Here is a 17606-nt window from a genome sequence, read left to right as displayed (position 1 = left end):
CGGGGCGCACGGGGTGGAGAGATCCGGGGCGCACGGGGCTGGAGGGCGCCGGGGGGCGCCGGGGCTGGGGGGACGCGGGGTGGCGGCTGGAGGGAGCCCGGGGCGCACGGGGCAGGGGCCGGGCTGGGCCGGGCGGGCGGAGGCGGTGCCGGCTGGTGGGTCGCTCGGTCCCTCCCAGCCCGCGCCGGGCGCCTGCTCTCTCGGGCGGGGGAGGCGGCGGAGACGGCGGGAGGGGAGGGGAGGGGAGCGGGGCGGGGGGGGGGGAGAGGACGGAGCCTCCCTCCCTCCCTATCCAGACGCCCGGCCCGGCTCGGGGGGACCCGCCGGTCGCTGCGCCCCCAGCGCCCGGCAGCCACGGCCCGGCCCGGCCTGGCGCTGCGCCCCAGAGCTGGCCATGGTGCTGAGCGCCCCGGGCGGGGCGGAGGGGGAGGGCGGGAGGCGATGGGGCAGCGCGTAGGGGAGGGGGGCAATGGAATAGCGGGTGGGGGAGGGGAGGGATAAGAGAGGCGATGGTGCAGGGAGTGGGGGGAGGGGAGGCAATGGGGCAGGAGGGGAGTGGGCTATGGGGCAGGGAGTGGGGGAAGGGAGGCAGTGGGGCAGGGGGGAAGGGCAATGGGAAGGGGAGACGGGGAGGAGATGGAATATGGTGTGGGGGTGGGGAAGACGATGGGGCAGTGAGTGGGGGTGGGTTTGGGAGCCAATGGGGCAGGAGGGGAGGGGGCTATGGGCAGGGAGTGGGGGAGGGGGTTAGGAGGGGAGGGCTGTGTTGTGATGCTGCAGGAGGACGTGGGGCTGAGGGCAGGGGTGTTTGGGGGAGGGAGGCTGAGGGGAGCTGCCGGTGACCCCCACAATGTCCCCCCGTAGGACACTCCCCTCCTGCCACTTGCCCCAAGCCTCCCCCCCCATCCTGGCCCAGCTGCCCTCCTCCATCCCCACACAACCCCTTCCCACACACAGTGTCAGTCTGTCCGCCTGTGTCTCTGCATGTGTGGGTTTGCCTATGTGTGTAGGTCCACCTGTCTCTGTGTATGGGTCTGCCTGTGTCTGTGTGTGTCCACCTGTGTGTGTGTGTGCGCGTCTGCCTGTGTCTGTTTGCTTATGTGTGTAAGTCCACCTGTGTTTGTGTGGATCTGCCTGTGTCTGTGTGTGTCTGCCTGTGTCTCTGTGTGTGTGTCTGCCTATGTGTGTAAGTCCACCTGTGTCTGTGTGTGGGTCTGCCTGTGTCTGTGTGTGTCCACCTGTGTCTCTGTGTGTGTCTGTCTGTGTGCATTTGTCTATGTGTGGGTCTGCCTGTCTGCCTGTTGTGGGTCTGCCTGTCTGCCTGTGCCTGTTTGCCTGTGTTTGTGGGCCTGCCTGTGTCTGTGTGTGGCTCTGCCTGTGTCTGTGTCCATCTGTGTGCCTTTGCCAAAGTGTGTAGGTCCACCTGTGTCTGTGTGTCCACCTGTGCATGTTTGACTGTGTTTGTGGTCTGCCTGTGTCTGTGTGTCCACCTGTGCTTGTGCATCTGTCTCTGTCCATCGGTGTCTGCCTGTCTGTGTCCATCAGTCTGTCCATCCATCTGCCTCGCTCTGTGCATCCGCCTGTGTCCAGGTCTCTGCCTGTGTCTCCACCTGTGTGTTGTGCATCTGTCTCCGTCCATCTGTGTCTGCTTGTCTGCCTGTCTCTGTCCATCAGTCTGTCCATCCATCTGCCTTGGTCTGTGCATCGGCCTGTGTCCAGGTGTCCGCCTGTGTCTCCACCTGTGTTTGTGCATCTGTCTCTGTCCATCTGTGTCTGTCTGTCTGCCTGTCTCTGTCCATACAGTCTGTCCATCTTTATGTGCATGTCCGCCTGTGTCTGGGGGGCTCTGTGTCCGTGTGTCCCTCCGTCTCTGGCCTTTCTGCCCCCCCCTCCCCTGGGCCCGTGGGGGATGACTAGGATGGGTGGATTATCCTCTCTTGGCACGGCTCACCCAGAGTAGAGAGAAGAGACACATGAACCCCCCCCCGCCCCACAGCCCCCCTTAACCCACACACGGCCCCACACCACCCCATCACATCTCCCTGCCCCGCCCCCTCCCCCAACTCCCCTCCCACCCCTGGACTCACCCCCCTCCCTCAGTCCCTGCCCCCACCCCACCCCTGCCCACCCAGCCCCCAGGCCCCGTCTCAGCCCAGCTCTGGCCCCGGTGTGACCCGTGCCTCAGTTTCCCCTCTGCATCCTGGTGGGGCCTTGCCCCACTCATGGCTCCCCCCCCCCCCCCCCCGCCATTCCGGCCGGGCCGCTGCCAGGCCCAGCGCCGGCTCCTCCACTCGGCCCGGGCCGGGCAGCGCAGGGTTAAGCCGAGCGGCAGCCGCCAGCCCGGCTCCCCGCCGCGCCCCGCTCCCCGCGGCGCCTTGATCCGCCGCCAGCCGCGGCTCTGATCCGCCGCCCGGCGCCCGCCGCGCTCCGCGGGGGCCCTGCCCTTGGGAAACCCCCCCCCCCCCCCGCCCGGCCTGTGTGCGCCGGCCCTGCCCCCCCCCCGCCCTGCCCTTGGGAAACACCCCCCCCCCCGCCCGGCCTGTGTGCGCCGGCCCTGCCCCCCCCCCGCCCTGCCCTTGGGAAACACCCCCCCCCGATCGGCCCTGTGTGCGCCGGCCGGCCCTGCCCCCCCCGCCCTTGGGAAATCCCCCCCCCGGCCTGTGTGCGCCGGCCCTGCTCTCCCCCCCCGCCCTGCCCTTGGGAAACACCCCCCCCCCCGCCCGGCCTGTGTGCGCCGGCCCTGCCCCCCCCCGCCCTGCCTTTGGGAAACACACCCCCCCCGCCCGGCCCTGTGTGCGCCGGCCCTGCCCCCCCCCGCCCTGCCTTTGGGCAACCCCCCCCCGATCGGCCCTGTGTGCGCCGGCCGGCCCTGCCCCCCCCGCCCTTGGGAAACCCCCCCCCCCGCCCTGCCCTTGGGAACCCCCCCCCCCCCCGCCCTGTGTGCGCCTGCAGGCCCTGCCCCCCCGCCCTGGCCTGCCCTTGGATAACCCCCCCCCACCTCGGCCCTGTGTGCGCCTGCAGGCCCTGCCCCCCCCCGGCCCTGCGTGCACTTGTCAGTCCTGCCCCCCCCGAACCCCCCCCGCCCCGCCCTGCTGTGAGAGCTGAGCCCCTGCCCCTCACAGCCCTTAGCAGCCGGGCGAGTGCCCCTCCCTCCCGCCACACACACACACACACACACGCACGCGCGGCTACCGCACCCCTCCCCCGCTGCACACACTCAGCACGTTGGACTCCCGCACACCGGGTACCCCCCCCCCCGCCGCCCCAGGCCCTCGCCTGCCCCCCCCACAGGACACAACAGGCCTCCTCTGCGCCCACCGTCACACACCAACACCTCGGCACCGCCTGCGCACACTCGTGCACCCCCGCACATTCAGCCTCAGTGGCACAGATCCCCCCAGGCACGCGTGCAAACCAGTGGGGGGAGTGTGCGTGCGCACACACATATGTACACACACACACACACAACCACACATGCACACTCACACACATGCACGCACACACACACAACTGACACACGCACGCAAACTCACGTGCACATGCACACACATACATGTGTAAACACAGACACAACTCACACGCACACACACATGCACACTCACGCACATGCACACACACCACACAAGCACACACGCAGGCACGTGCACGCGCACACAGGCACACACACACAACACACACACACACAGCTGACATGCACATGTGCACACACACATTCACGCACATGTGCACACACACATGTATACACACAACTCACACACACATGCACCCACACACATGTGCACTCACACACACATGCTCCCTGCTGTGCTGGCCGGCAGGCAGAAGGCCCCAGGCAGAGATGCACCCAGCTGTCACTCTGCACTAGGCAGGCTGGGCTGACGGGCCCCGGGCCCCCCGGCAGTTCCCCCCGCCCCCGCTGGGGAGAGGATCCATGAAGCCGGCTGGGTGTGTGTGTGTGTGTGTGTGTGTGTGACACTCAGAGCCGAGGGGATATGCCTGGTTGGTCACGTCCCTGCCCCGTGCCTCAGTTTCCCCATAGCCCTGCTGCCCTCCACGCAGGCAAGTGACGTGCGCTGAGCCCCAGAGCAGAGAGGGGCCTGGGCGGGGGACCGGCAGGGATGGGGATGGACTTGGGGGGGGGCAATTGCTCTGTGTGCAAGGGCTGGATTTTCAGGGGCAGGGAGAGTCTGGCCTTTGACTCAGCTATTCCCCCCCCCCCCCGGAATGGGAGCGGTGGCTGGCAGAAATGTGATCCCGGGTGTAGGTTTGGGGACTGCAATACCGTCTAGTGGTTAGAGCAAGAGGCTGGGAGCCAGGGCTCCTGGCTGTGGCAGGGCAGGGCGGTCTAGTGGTTAGGGCTGGGAGCCAGGACTTCTGGGTTCCAGCCTTTGTGCTGGGAGGGCAGTGAGGTCTAGTGGATAAAGCGAGGCAGGGCTGGGAGCCCTGAGATCTATCCCCTGTGCTGCAAGGGCAGTGTGGCCTAGTGGGTAGAGCAGGGGAGGGATGGGAGGCAGGACTCCTGGGTTCCATCCCGTGCGCTGAGAGGGCAGTGCGGTCTAGTGGGTAGAGCGGGGTAGGGGCAGGTGAGCTAGGGTGCGTGTGACCCCCCCTTTTCCCTTTCTCACTGGGCTGGGGTTCAGATGGGGGGGTTGGCTAGGGTATGGGGGGGGCTAAAGTTGTACATTTGCCATGATCCTCTCCCTGGGTTGAGCTCTCGTGACTGGTAGCAGTAGTAGGCTCTTCTCCTCCTGCGCGGGCCAGCCTCTTGCGCCTCAACGTCCTCCTTGCGGTCAAGGCATTGGGTTGGGATTCAGGAAAGGTGGGGCCAGCCCCCAGCTCTGCCCCGATCGCAGGTCTCCATGACAGATCTTAAGTCCCCAGTAAAATAGATTCATTTTTAGTAATCACAATTTTAGGCAGATATGTTAAGGCGCAATACGGAAATCCGAGGATCGCCCGACTACCAAAATCTGCCTTTGTTCGGCAACTGCAAATGAACACCACCCTTTGGAAGGCAAGGGAATTCCCAGCCACACATCCTTAACTCTGCCCCTTTGAGGGAAAAGGAGTTCAGAGCCAAACACCCTTAACTCTGCCCCCTTTGGATGAAAGGGAATTCCCAACCTAACACTCTTCACTCTGCCACTTTGAAGGCAAGGCTGTTCCCCACTATAAAGCTGCCACTTTGAACACAAGGGAAGTCCCAACCAAATACCCTTAATTGTGCCCCTTTTAGGGAAAGAGAGGGCCCAGCCAAACACCCTTAACTCTGCCCTCTTTGAATGAAAGGGAATTTCCAACCAAACACATTTCACTCTGCCAATTTGAAACAAGGATGTGCCCAGCTAAACAAATGGCCACTTTGAACACAAGGAAATTCCCAGCCAAATATCCTTAACTCTGCCCCTTTGAGGAAAAGGAGTTTCCCAGCCAAACACCCTTAACTCTGCCCCCTTTGAATGAAAGGGAATTTCCAACCAAACACATTTCACTCTGCAATTTGAAACAAGGATGTGCCCAGCTAAACAAATGGCCACTTTGAACACAAGGGAATTCCCAGCCAAATATCCTTAATTCTGCCCCTTTGAGGGAAAAGGAGTTCCCAGCCAAACACCCTTAACTCTGCCCCTTTGAACGAAAGACAATTCCCAGCCAAACACTCTTCACTCTGCCACTTTGAAGGCAAGGGAATTCCCAGTGAAATACCCTTAACTCTGCCCCCTTTGAACGAAAGACAATTCCCAGCCAAACACTCTTCACTCTGCCACTTTGAAGGCAAGGGAATTCCCAGTGAAATACCCTTAACTCTGCCCCCTTTGAACGAAAGACAATTCCCAGCCAAACACTCTTCACTCTGCCACTTTGAAGGCAAGGGAATTCCCAGTGAAATACCCTTAACTCTGCCCCCTTTGCAGGAAAAGGAGTTCCCAGCCAAACGCCCTTAACTTTTCCCCGGCTGGATGAGGCGTTCCATCAAACTGCCCAGCCGTTTCCTCTGCGTGCGGGTTCCTGAGCGCGTTGGCCCGTCCGCCTCCTTGGCCTGGCTCCGGCCCGGGGGCAGGATGGTGAGCTGTGTCCCGGAGGTCGAGAGCAGGAAGAAGGGAAGAGGGGCTCCCGGGGGCAGCCGGAGAAGGTAAAGATGTGCGCCATACTCTCAGCGTCGTAGAAGGCCAGTCTGCCCTGCTCGCAGTCCAGGTGCAGCCGGACCACGCTGGGGGCCGACGGCGGCGGCAGAGGGGTGGGGGGGTAAGTGAGCGCGCTCCACTCCCCCTCCTGGTACTGCAGGGCCCAGACCCCCACGTCCGGGGACGGCTTGAACACGCCCAGCCTCTCCACGGAGTCCCGGGCTATGCCGACGGCCCAGTCTCCCCCCAGGTCCACCTCCACTTCCCAGTAACGCTGCCCAGCTGAGAAGGACCGGGCGGCCAGGACGCCGGGGAGGGAGTCGAATCGACAGTCGCTCTTGGGGACGTCCTGCCAGAAGACGCCGCAGGTCACCCGCCGGTCACCCTCCGACAGCACCAAGAAGGGGTTGGCGGTGCTCCGGTCCAGTGTTACATCCGCCGGCGACAGGGACACTGGGGGCAGATGGAAACAGGCGATGGGGCATGTGCCTGGAGCGCATCCCCTCTGCTCAGCTCACGCCTCACCCCTGGGAGCTACACCCGGCTGCCTCAGTTTTCCCCTCTGTAAAATGGGCCTATGCCCTTAAGCCCCTGGCTCTTTTCTGACCCAGCTACTCAACCCCTTTTGGGTGGATGCCTGAATGAGGCAGGAGAGCCACCAGGGCTGAGGGGAGATTTTCCATGGGGACACTTTTTTGGCCTGGAAAAATTGGCCGGAGAGCAGAATTTTGAACTCAGCTCTTGGAATTAATCTGGAGTCACTCTCAAATGGCATTGGGGACAGGGCGGGGTTCTGAACTCAGCTCCCGGGTGTTAATCTGGAGTCACTCCCAAATGGCATTGGGGAGAGGGCGGGGTTCTGAACTCAGCTCCCGGGGGCTAATCTGGAGTCACTCCCAAACAGAACAGGGGACAGGGTGGGGTTCTGAACTCAGCTCCCAGGTGCTAATCAGGAGTCACTCCCAATGGCACTGGGGATAGGACGGGATTCTGAAATCAACTTCCAGAGGCTAATCTGGAGTCACTCCCAAATGGCAATTAGAACAGGGCGGGATTCTGATCTCAGCTCCCGGAGCTAATCTGGAGTCACTCCCAAATGGCAATGAGAACAGGGCGGGGTTCTGATCTCAGCTCCCAGGGGTTAATCTGGAGTCACTCTCAAACGGCACTGAAACAGGGTGGAGGTCTGATTTTAGCTCCCAGGGGTTAATCTGGAGTCACTCCCAAACGGCAATGAGAACAGGGCGGGATTTTGATCTCAGCTCCCAGGGGCTAATCTGGAGTCACTCCCAAATGGCACTGGGGACTGGGCGGGGTTCTGATCTCAGCTCCCGGGGGCTAATCTGGAGTCACTCCCAAACGGCAATGAGAACAGGGCAGGATTCTGATCTCAGCTCCCAGGGGCTAATCTGGAGTCACTCCCAAACGGCAATGAGAACAGGGCAGGATTCTGATCTCAGCTCCCAGGGGCTAATCTGGAGTCACTCCCAAACGGCAATGAGAACAGGGCAGGATTCTGATCTCAGCTCCCTGGGGCTAATCTGGAGTCACTCCCAAACAGCAATGAGAACAGGGAGGGGTTCTGATCTCAGATCCCGGGGGCTAATCTGGAGTCACTCCCAAATGGCCTGGGGGACAGAGCCGGGTTCAAATCTAGAGCTTCAGGCTTTGAGGTTTCACTGGCGAGTTGGAATTTCCCGCAGAAAATGAAAACCCCCAAAAAACTTTCCTCGGGGACTTTCCCGCCCAGGTCCGTGAGCTGCAAGCGTCCCCAGGGACAATCCCCAGAAACCCCCGGACCGCCGAGGCCCTGCTGGGGAGAGCAGGCTTCTGCCCGGTGTCTCCTGGCGTGGGAAACGATATTCGACTCCCGATTTCTGTGCCCTCTCCTGGGCCACCACGCCTCCTGCCTTTCCCAATCTGCACCATTCCCGATCCGTCGGCGCACACCTGCACCGCTCTTCCTGGCCGCTGTCTCCAGCTCCGACCACTAGGCCTGGCTGCCCACCTGCCCGGTTCATGCCCCATCCTTATGGTTGGGTCTGCTCCTACCTCTGGCTAGTACTTTCCAGCCAGGGAGGGAGGTCAGAGATAAGGGAAGCCAAGCACGTACGGGAGAGAAGTAGACTTTTATTTTTACCTTTATCGAGAAACGTTTTCCATTCTGTAACGATAAAAAAAGAAAGTTTCAATCAGCTGGAGAAGCAGCGAGAGGGAACAAAACCCAGCTAAACTGGTGGGGGGGTTCTTAAAACAAAACCCGGCCACTGTCTCCCAAATAAAAACGTTTCACTGGGTTCCGAATTCTCTGTACTGTTTTTCAGGCAGCCTCTCCGGCGTTGCGAAAGGAAACCGTTGGAGTTCACAACTGTTTTCAGATTTTCTCTGGAGTGAGGAGGGGACTTCCGTGAAAAATACAAATAAACTTTTCAAATTCTACGGAGGGAAATTCGGTCCCAAGTGAGTAACGGCCCCATACGGAACCACAACTCGCACACTTCTTGGGTTGGGGCGTGATTTTAGCAACTGGTATCACTGAGCCATAGGGCCCTGATCTCGGTCACTGTGTGTCTGGGCGCCTGGCCCGACGGGCCCTGATCTCGGTCACTGTGTGTCTGGGCAGCGCCCGGCCCGACGGGCCCTGATCTCGGTCACTGTGTGTCTGGGCGGCGCCCGGCCCGACGGGCCCTGATCTCGGTCGCTGTGTGTCTGGGCGGCGCCCGGCCCGACGGGCCCTGATCTCGGTCGCTGTGTGTCTGGGCGCCCGGCCCGACGGGCCCTGATCTCGGTCACTGTGTGTCTGGGCGCCCGGCCCGACGGGCCCTGATCTCGGTCACTGTGTGTCTGGGCGGCGCCCGGCCCGACGGGCCCTGATCTCGGTCGCTGTGTGTCTGGGCGGCGCCCGGCCCGACGGGCCCTGATCTCGGTCGCTGTGTGTCTGGGCGGCGCCCGGCCCGACGGGCCCTGATCTCGGTCGCTGTGTGTCTGGGCAGCGCCCAGCCCGACGGGCCCTGATCTCGGTCACTGTGTGTCTGGGCAGCGCCCGGCCCGACGGGGCCCTGATCTCGGTCACTGTGTGTCTGGGCGGCGCCCGGCCCGACGGGCCCTGATCTCGGTCACTGTGTGTCTGGGCGCCCGGCCCGACGGGCCCTGATCTCGGTCACTGTGTGTCTGGGCGGCACCCGGCCCGACGGGCCCTGATCTCGGTCACTGTGTGTCTGGGCAGCGCCCGGCCCGACGGGCCCTGATCTCGGTCACTGTGTGTCTGGGCGGCGCCCGGCCCGACGGGCCCTGATCTCGGTCACCGTGTGTCTGGGCGGCGCCCGGCCGACGGGCCCTGATCTCGGTCACTGTGTGTCTGGGCGCCCGGCCCGACGGGCCCTGATCTCGGTCACTGTGTGTCTGGGCGGCGCCCGGCCCGACGGGCCCTGATCTCGGTCACTGTGTGTCTGGGCGGCGCCCGGCCCGACGGGCCCTGATCTCGGTCACTGTGTGTCTGGGCACCGCCCGGCCCGACGGGCCCTGATCTCGGTCACTGTGTGTCTGGGCGGCGCCCGGCCCGATGGGCCCTGATCTCGGTCACTGTGTGTCTGGGCACCCGGCCCGACGGGCCCTGATCTCGGTCACTGTGTGTCTGGGCGGCGCCCGGCCCGACGGGCCCTGATCTCGGTCACTGTGTGTCTGGGCAGCGCCCGGCCCGACGGGCCCTGATCTCGGTCACTGTGTGTCTGGGCGCCCGGCCCGACGGGCCCTGATCTCGGTCACCGTGTGTCTGGGCGGCGCCCGGCCCGACGGGCCCTGATCTCGGTCACTGTGTGTCTGGGCGGCGCCCGGCCCGACGGGCCCTGATCTCGGTCACTGTGTGTCTGGGCGCCCGGCCCGACGGGCCCTGATCTCGGTCACCGTGTGTCTGGGCGGCGCCCGGCCCGACAGGGCCCTGATCTCGGTCACTGTGTGTCTGGGCGCCCGGCCCGACGGGCCCTGATCTCGGTCACTGTGTGTCTGGGCGCCCGGCCCGACGGGCCCTGATCTCGGTCACGGTGTGTCTGGGCGGCGCCCGGCCCGACGGGCCCTGATCTCGGTCACTGTGTGTCTGGGCGCCCGGCCCGACGGGCCCGGATCTCGGTCACTGTGTGTCTGGGCGGCACCCGGCCCGACGGGCCCTGATCTCGGTCGCTGTGTGTCTGGGCACCGCCCGGCCCGACGGGCCCTGATCTCGGTCACTGTGTGTCTGGGCGGCGCCCGGCCCGACGGGCCCTGATCTCGGTCACTGTGTGTCTGGGCGGCGCCCGGCCCGACGGGCCCTGATCTTGGTCACTGTGTGTCTGGGCGGCGCCCGGCCCGACGGGCCCTGATCTCGGTCACTGTGTGTCTGGGCGGCGCCCGGCCCGACGGGCCCTGATCTCGGTCACTGTGTGTCTGGGCGACGCCCGGCCCGACGGGGCCCCGATCTCGGTCACTGTGTGTCTGGGCGGCGCCCGGCCCGACGGGGCCCTGATCTCGGTCACTGTGTGTCTGGGCGGCGCCCGGCCCGACGGGCCCTGATCTTGGTCACCGTGTGTCTGGGCAGCGCCCGGCCCGACGGGCCCTGATCTCGGTCACTGTGTGTCTGGGCGGCGCCCGGCCCGACGGGCCCTGATCTCGGTCACCGTGTGTCTGGGCACCGCCCGGCCCGACGGGGCCCTGATCTCGGTCACTGTGTGTCTGGGCACCGCCCGGCCCGACGGGCCCTGATCTCGGTCACCGTGTGTCTGGGCGGCGCCCGGCCCGACGGGCCCTGATCTCGGTCACTGTGTGTCTGAGCGTCGCCCGGCCCGACGGGGCCCTGATCTCGGTCACCGTGTGTCTGAGCGTCGCCCGGCCCGACGGGCCCTGATCTCGGTCACCGTGTGTCTGGGCGGCGCCCGGCCCGACGGGCCCTGATCTCGGTCACCGTGTGTCTGGGCGGCGCCCGGCCCGACGGGCCCTGATCTCGGTCACTGTGTGTCTGAGCGTCGCCCGGCCCGACGGGCCCTGATCTCGGTCACTGTGTGTCTGGGCGCCCGGCCCGACGGGCCCTGATCTCGGTCACTGTGTGTCTGGGCGGCGCCCGGCCCGACGGGCCCTGATCTCGGTCACTGTGTGTCTGGGCGCCCGGCCCGACGGGCCCTGATCTCTGTCACTGTGTGTCTGGGCGGCGCCCGGCCCGACGGGCCCTGATCTCGGTCACTGTGTGTCTGGGCACCGCCCGGCCCGACGGGGCCCTGATCTCGGTCGCTGTGTGTCTGGGCGGCGCCCGGCCCGACGGGCCCTGATCTCGGTCACTGTGTGTCTGGGCGGCGCCCGGCCCGACGGGCCCTGATCTCGGTCACTGTGTGTCTGGGCACCGCCCGGCCCGACGGGGCCCTGATCTCGGTCGCTGTGTGTCTGGGCGGCGCCCGGCCCGACGGGCCCTGATCTCGGTCACTGTGTGTCTGGGCGGCGCCCGGCCCGACGGGCCCTGATCTCGGTCACTGTGTGTCTGGGCGGCACCCGGCCCGACAGGCCCTGATCTCGGTCACTGTGTGTCTGGGCGGCACCCGGCCCGACGGGGCCCTGATCTCGGTCACTGTGTGTCTGGGCGGCGCCCGGCCCGACGGGCCCTGATCTCAGTCACTGTGTGTCTGGGCACCGCCCGGCCCGACGGGGCCCTGATCTCGGTCACTGTGTGTCTGGGCGGCGCCCGGCCCGACGGGCCCTGATCTCGGTCACTGTGTGTCTGGGCACCGCCCGGCCCGACGGGGCCCTGATCTCGGTCACTGTGTGTCTGGGCGTCGCCCAGCCCGACGGGGCCCTGATCTCGGTCACTGTGTGTCTGGGCGTCGCCCAGCCCGACGGGGCCCTGATCTCGGTCACTGTGTGTATGGGCGGCGCCCAGCCCGACGGGGCCCTGATCTCGGTCACTGTGTGTCTGGGCGGCGCCCGGCCCGACGGGCCCTGATCTCGGTCACTGTGTGTCTGGGCGGCGCCCGGCCCGACGGGCCCTGATCTCGGTCACTGTGTGTCTGGGCACCCGGCCCGACGGGCCCTGATCTCGGTCACTGTGTGTCTGGGCGACGCCCGGCCCGACGGGGCCCTGATCTCGGTCACTGTGTGTCTGGGCGGCGCCCGGCCCGACGGGCCCTGATCTCGGTCGCTGTGTGTCTGGGCGCCCGGCCCGACGGGGCCCTGATCTCGGTCACTGTGTGTCTGGGCGGCGCCCGGCCCGACGGGGCCCTGATCTCGGTCACTGTGTGTCTGGGCACCGCCCGGCCCGACGGGCCCTGATCTCGGTCACTGTGTGTCTGGGCGGCGCCCGGCCCGACGGGCCCTGATCTCGGTCACTGTGTGTCTGGGCACCCGGCCCGACGGGCCCTGATCTCGGTCACTGTGTGTCTGGGCGACGCCCGGCCCGACGGGGCCCTGATCTCGGTCACTGTGTGTCTGGGCGGCGCCCGGCCCGACGGGGCCCTGATCTCGGTCACTGTGTGTCTGGGCGGCGCCCGGCCCGACGGGCCCTGATCTCGGTCACTGTGTGTCTGGGCGGCGCCCGGCCCGACGGGGCCCTGATCTCGGTCACTGTGTGTCTGGGCGGCGCCCGGCCCGACGGGCCCTGATCTCGGTCACTGTGTGTCTGGGCCCCGCCCGGCCCGACGGGCCCTGATCTCGGTCGCTGTGTGTCTGGGCGGCGCCCGGCCCGACGGGCCCTGATCTCGGTCACTGTGTGTCTGGGAGGCGCCCGGCCCGACGGGCCCTGATCTCGGTCACTGTGTGTCTGGGCACCCGGCCCGACGGGGCCCTGATCTCGGTCACTGTGTGTCTGGGAGGCGCCCGGCCCGACGGGCCCTGATCTCGGTCAGTGTGTGTCTGGGCACCGCCCGGCCCGACGGGCCCTGATCTCGGTCACTGTGTGTCTGGGCGGCGCCCGGCCCGACGGGCCCTGATCTCGGTCACTGTGTGTCTGGGCGCCCGGCCCGACGGGCCCTGATCTCGGTCACTGTGTGTCTGGGCGACGCCCGGCCCGACGGGCCCTGATCTCGGTCACTGTGTGTCTGGGCGCCCGGCCCGACGGGCCCTGATCTCGGTCACTGTGTGTCTGGGCGACGCCCGGCCCGACGGGCCCTGATCTCGGTCACTGTGTGTCTGGGCAGCGCCCGGCCCGACGGGCCCTGATCTCGGTCACTGTGTGTCTGGGCGGCGCCCGGCCCGACGGGCCCTGATCTCGGTCACTGTGTGTCTGGGCGCCCGGCCCGACGGGCCCTGATCTCGGTCACCGTGTGTCTGGGCGGCGCCCGGCCCGACGGGGCCCTGATCTCGGTCACTGTGTGTCTGGGCGGCGCCCGGCCCGACGGGCCCTGATCTCGGTCACTGTGTGTCTGGGCGTCGCCCGGCCCGACGGGGCCCTGATCTCGGTCACTGTGTGTCTGGGCGGCGCCCGGCCCGACGGGCCCTGATCTCGGTCACTGTGTGTCTGGGCGGCGCCCGGCCCGACGGGGCCCTGATCTCGGTCACTGTGTGTCTGGGCGCCCGGCCCGACGGGCCCTGATCTCGGTCACTGTGTGTCTGGGCGTCGCCCGGCCCGACGGGCCCTGATCTCGGTCACTGTGTGTCTGGGCGGCGCCCGGCCCGACGGGCCCTGATCTCGGTCACTGTGTGTCTGGGCGGCGCCCGGCCCGACGGGCCCTGATCTCGGTCACTGTGTGTCTGGGCGGCGCCCGGCCCGACGGGCCCTGATCTCGGTCACTGTGTGTCTGGGCGGCGCCCGGCCCGACGGGCCCTGATCTCGGTCACTGTGTGTCTGGGCGGCGCCCGGCCCGACGGGCCCTGATCTCGGTCGCTGTGTGTCTGGGCGGCGCCCGGCCCGACGGGGCCCTGATCTCGGTCACTGTGTGTCTGGGCGGCGCCCGGCCCGACGGGCCCTGATCTCGGTCACTGTGTGTCTGGGCGCCCGGCCCGACGGGCCCTGATCTCGGTCACTGTGTGTCTGGGCAGCGCCCGGCCCGACGGGCCCTGATCTCGGTCACTGTGTGTCTGGGCGCCCGGCCCGACGGGGCCCTGATCTCGGTCACTGTGTGTCTGGGCGACGCCCGGCCCGACGGGGCCCTGATCTCGGTCACTGTGTGTCTGGGCGGCGCCCGGCCCGACGGGCCCTGATCTCGGTCACTGTGTGTCTGGGCACCCGGCCCGACGGGCCCTGATCTCGGTCACTGTGTGTCTGGGCGGCGCCCGGCCCGACGGGGCCCTGATCTCGGTCACTGTGTGTCTGGGCGGTGCCCGGCCCGACGGGGCCCTGATCTCGGTCACTGTGTGTCTGGGCGGCGCCCGGCCCGACGGGGCCCTGATCTCGGTCACTGTGTGTCTGGGCGGCGCCCGGCCCGACGGGCCCTGATCTCGGTCACTGTGTGTCTGGGCACCGCCCGGCCCGACGGGCCCTGATCTCGGTCACTGTGTGTCTGGGCGGCGCCCGGCCCGACGGGCCCTGATCTCGGTCACTGTGTGTCTGGGAGGCGCCCGGCCCGACGGGCCCTGATCTCGGTCACTGTGTGTCTGGGCACCGCCCGGCCCGACGGGCCCTGATCTCGGTCACTGTGTGTCTGGGCGGCGCCCGGCCCGACGGGCCCTGATCTCGGTCACTGTGTGTCTGGGCGCCCGGCCCGACGGGCCCTGATCTCGGTCACTGTGTGTCTGGGCGACGCCCGGCCCGACGGGCCCTGATCTCGGTCACTGTGTGTCTGGGCGCCCGGCCCGACGGGCCCTGATCTCGGTCACTGTGTGTCTGGGCGACGCCCGGCCCGACGGGCGCTGATCTCGGTCACTGTGTGTCTGGGCAGCGCCCGGCCCGACGGGCCCTGATCTCGGTCACTGTGTGTCTGGGCGGCGCCCGGCCCGACGGGCCCTGATCTCGGTCACTGTGTGTCTGGGCGGCGCCCGGCCCGACGGGGTCCTGATCTCGGTCACTGTGTGTCTGGGCGGCGCCCGGCCCGACGGGCCCTGATCTCGGTCACTGTGTGTCTGGGCGGCGCCCGGCCCGACGGGCCCTGATCTCGGTCACTGTGTGTCTGGGCACCGCCCGGCCCGACGGGCCCTGATCTCGGTCACTGTGTGTCTGGGCGCCCGGCCCGACGGGCCCTGATCTCGGTCACTGTGTGTCTGGGCGGCGCCCGGCCCGACGGGCCCTGATCTCGGTCACTGTGTGTCTGGGCGCCCGGCCCGACGGGCCCTGATCTCGGTCACCGTGTGTCTGGGCGGCGCCCGGCCCGACGGGGCCCTGATCTCGGTCACTGTGTGTCTGGGCGGCGCCCGGCCCGACGGGCCCTGATCTCGGTCACTGTGTGTCTGGGCGTCGCCCGGCCCGACGGGGCCCTGATCTCGGTCACTGTGTGTCTGGGCGGCGCCCGGCCCGACGGGCCCTGATCTCGGTCACTGTGTGTCTGGGCGTCGCCCGGCCCGACGGGCCCTGATCTCGGTCACTGTGTGTCTGGGCGGCGCCCGGCCCGACGGGCCCTGATCTCGGTCACTGTGTGTCTGGGCGGCGCCCGGCCCGACGGGCCCTGATCTCGGTCACTGTGTGTCTGGGCGCCCGGCCCGACGGGGCCCTGATCTCGGTCACTGTGTGTCTGGGCGACGCCCGGCCCGACGGGGCCCTGATCTCTGTCACTGTGTGTCTGGGCGGCGCCCGGCCCGACGGGCCCTGATCTCGGTCACCGTGTGTCTGGGCGGCACCCGGCCCGACGGGGCCCTGATCTCGGTCACTGTGTGTCTGGGCACCGCCCGGCCCGACGGGCCCTGATCTCGGTCACTGTGTGTCTGGGCGCCTGGCCCGACGGGGCCCTGATCTCGGTCACTGTGTGTCTGGGCGGCGCCCGGCCCGACGGGCCCTGATCTCGGTCACTGTGTGTCTGGGCACCCGGCCCGACGGGCCCTGATCTCGGTCACTGTGTGTCTGGGCGACGCCCGGCCCGACGGGGCCCTGATCTCGGTCACTGTGTGTCTGGGCGACGCCCGGCCCGACGGGCCCTGATCTCGGTCACTGTGTGTCTGGGCGGCGCCCGGCCCGACGGGCCCTGATCTCGGTCACTGTGTGTCTGGGCGCCCGGCCCGACGGGGCCCTGATCTCGGTCACTGTGTGTCTGGGCGCCTGGCCCGACGGGGCCCTGATCTCGGTCGCTGTGTGTCTGGGCGCCCGGCCCGACGGGCCCTGATCTCGGTCGCTGTGTGTCTGGGCGCCCGGCCCGACGGGCCCTGATCTCGGTCACTGTGTGTCTGGGCGGCGCCCGGCCCGACGGGCCCTGATCTCGGTCGCTGTGTGTCTGGGCGGCGCCCGGCCCGACGGGCCCTGATCTCGGTCGCTGTGTGTCTGGGCGCCCGGCCCGACGGGGCCCTGATCTCGGTCACTGTGTGTCTGGGCGCCTGGCCCGACGGGGCCCTGATCTCGGTCGCTGTGTGTCTGGGCGGCGCCCGGCCCGACGGGCCCTGATCTCGGTCACTGTGTGTCTGGGCAGCGCCCGGCCCGACGGGCCCTGATCTCGGTCACTGTGTGTCTGGGCACCCGGCCCGACGGGCCCTGATCTCGGTCACTGTGTGTCTGGGCGACGCCCGGCCCGACGGGCCCTGATCTCGGTCACTGTGTGTCTGGGCGGCGCCCGGCCCGACGGGCCCTGATCTCGGTCACTGTGTGTCTGGGCGGCGCCCGGCCCGACGGGCCCTGATCTCGGTCACTGTGTGTCTGGGCGGCGCCCGGCCCGACGGGCCCTGATCTCGGTCACTGTGTGTCTGGGCGGCGCCCGGCCCGACGGGCCCTGATCTCGGTCACTGTGTGTCTGGGCGGCGCCCGGCCCGACGGGCCCTGATCTCGGTCACTGTGTGTCTGGGCGGCGCCCGGCCCGACGGGCCCTGATCTCGGTCACTGTGTGTCTGGGCGGCGCCCGGCCCGACGGGCCCTGATCTCGGTCACTGTGTGTCTGGGCGGCGCCCGGCCCGACGGGCCCTGATCTCGGTCACTGTGTGTCTGGGCGCCCGGCCCGACGGGGCCCTGATCTCGGTCACTGTGTGTCTGGGCGGCGCCCGGCCCGACGGGCCCTGATCTCGGTCGCTGTGTGTCTGGGCGGCGCCCGGCCCGACGGGCCCTGATCTCGGTCACTGTGTGTCTGGGCGGCGCCCGGCCCGACGGGCCCTGATCTCGGTCACTGTGTGTCTGGGCGGCACCCGGCCCGACGGGCCCTGATCTCGGTCACCGTGTGTCTGGGCGGCGCCCGGCCCGACGGGCCCTGATCTCGGTCACTGTGTGTCTGGGCGCCTGGCCCGACGGGGCCCTGATCTCGGTCACTGTGTGCATGGGCGGCGCCTGGCCCGACGGGCCCTGATCTCGGTCACTGTGTGTCTGGGCGGCGCCCGGCCCGACGGGCCCTGATCTCGGTCACTGTGTGTCTGGGCGCCCGGCCCGACGGGCCCTGATCTCGGTCACTGTGTGTCTGGGCGGCGCCT

The 17606-nt window shown here is 67.8% G+C and overlaps 1 protein-coding gene across 1 annotated transcript in view; it reads right to left on the bottom strand.

Moving 5' to 3' along the window:
• Positions 1-4881: 4881 nt before the first annotated feature.
• Positions 4882-17606, bottom strand: part of LOC142823154 (butyrophilin subfamily 1 member A1-like) — a 31952-nt gene continuing 19227 nt past the window's right edge. Inside the window, 3 exon segments of the mRNA XM_075913713.1 lie at positions 4882-6105; positions 6108-6578; positions 8266-8289. Of these exon segments, the coding sequence (XP_075769828.1) occupies positions 5942-6105; positions 6108-6578; positions 8266-8289 (659 nt within the window). The 3' untranslated portion in view covers positions 4882-5941.

Source organism: Pelodiscus sinensis, chromosome 32 (genome assembly GCF_049634645.1).
Source record: "Pelodiscus sinensis isolate JC-2024 chromosome 32, ASM4963464v1, whole genome shotgun sequence".
Classification (NCBI taxonomy): domain Eukaryota; kingdom Metazoa; phylum Chordata; order Testudines; family Trionychidae; genus Pelodiscus; species Pelodiscus sinensis.
Note: the sequence above shows the minus strand (reverse complement) of the source record. Positions and strands in the feature narration are given on the sequence as shown.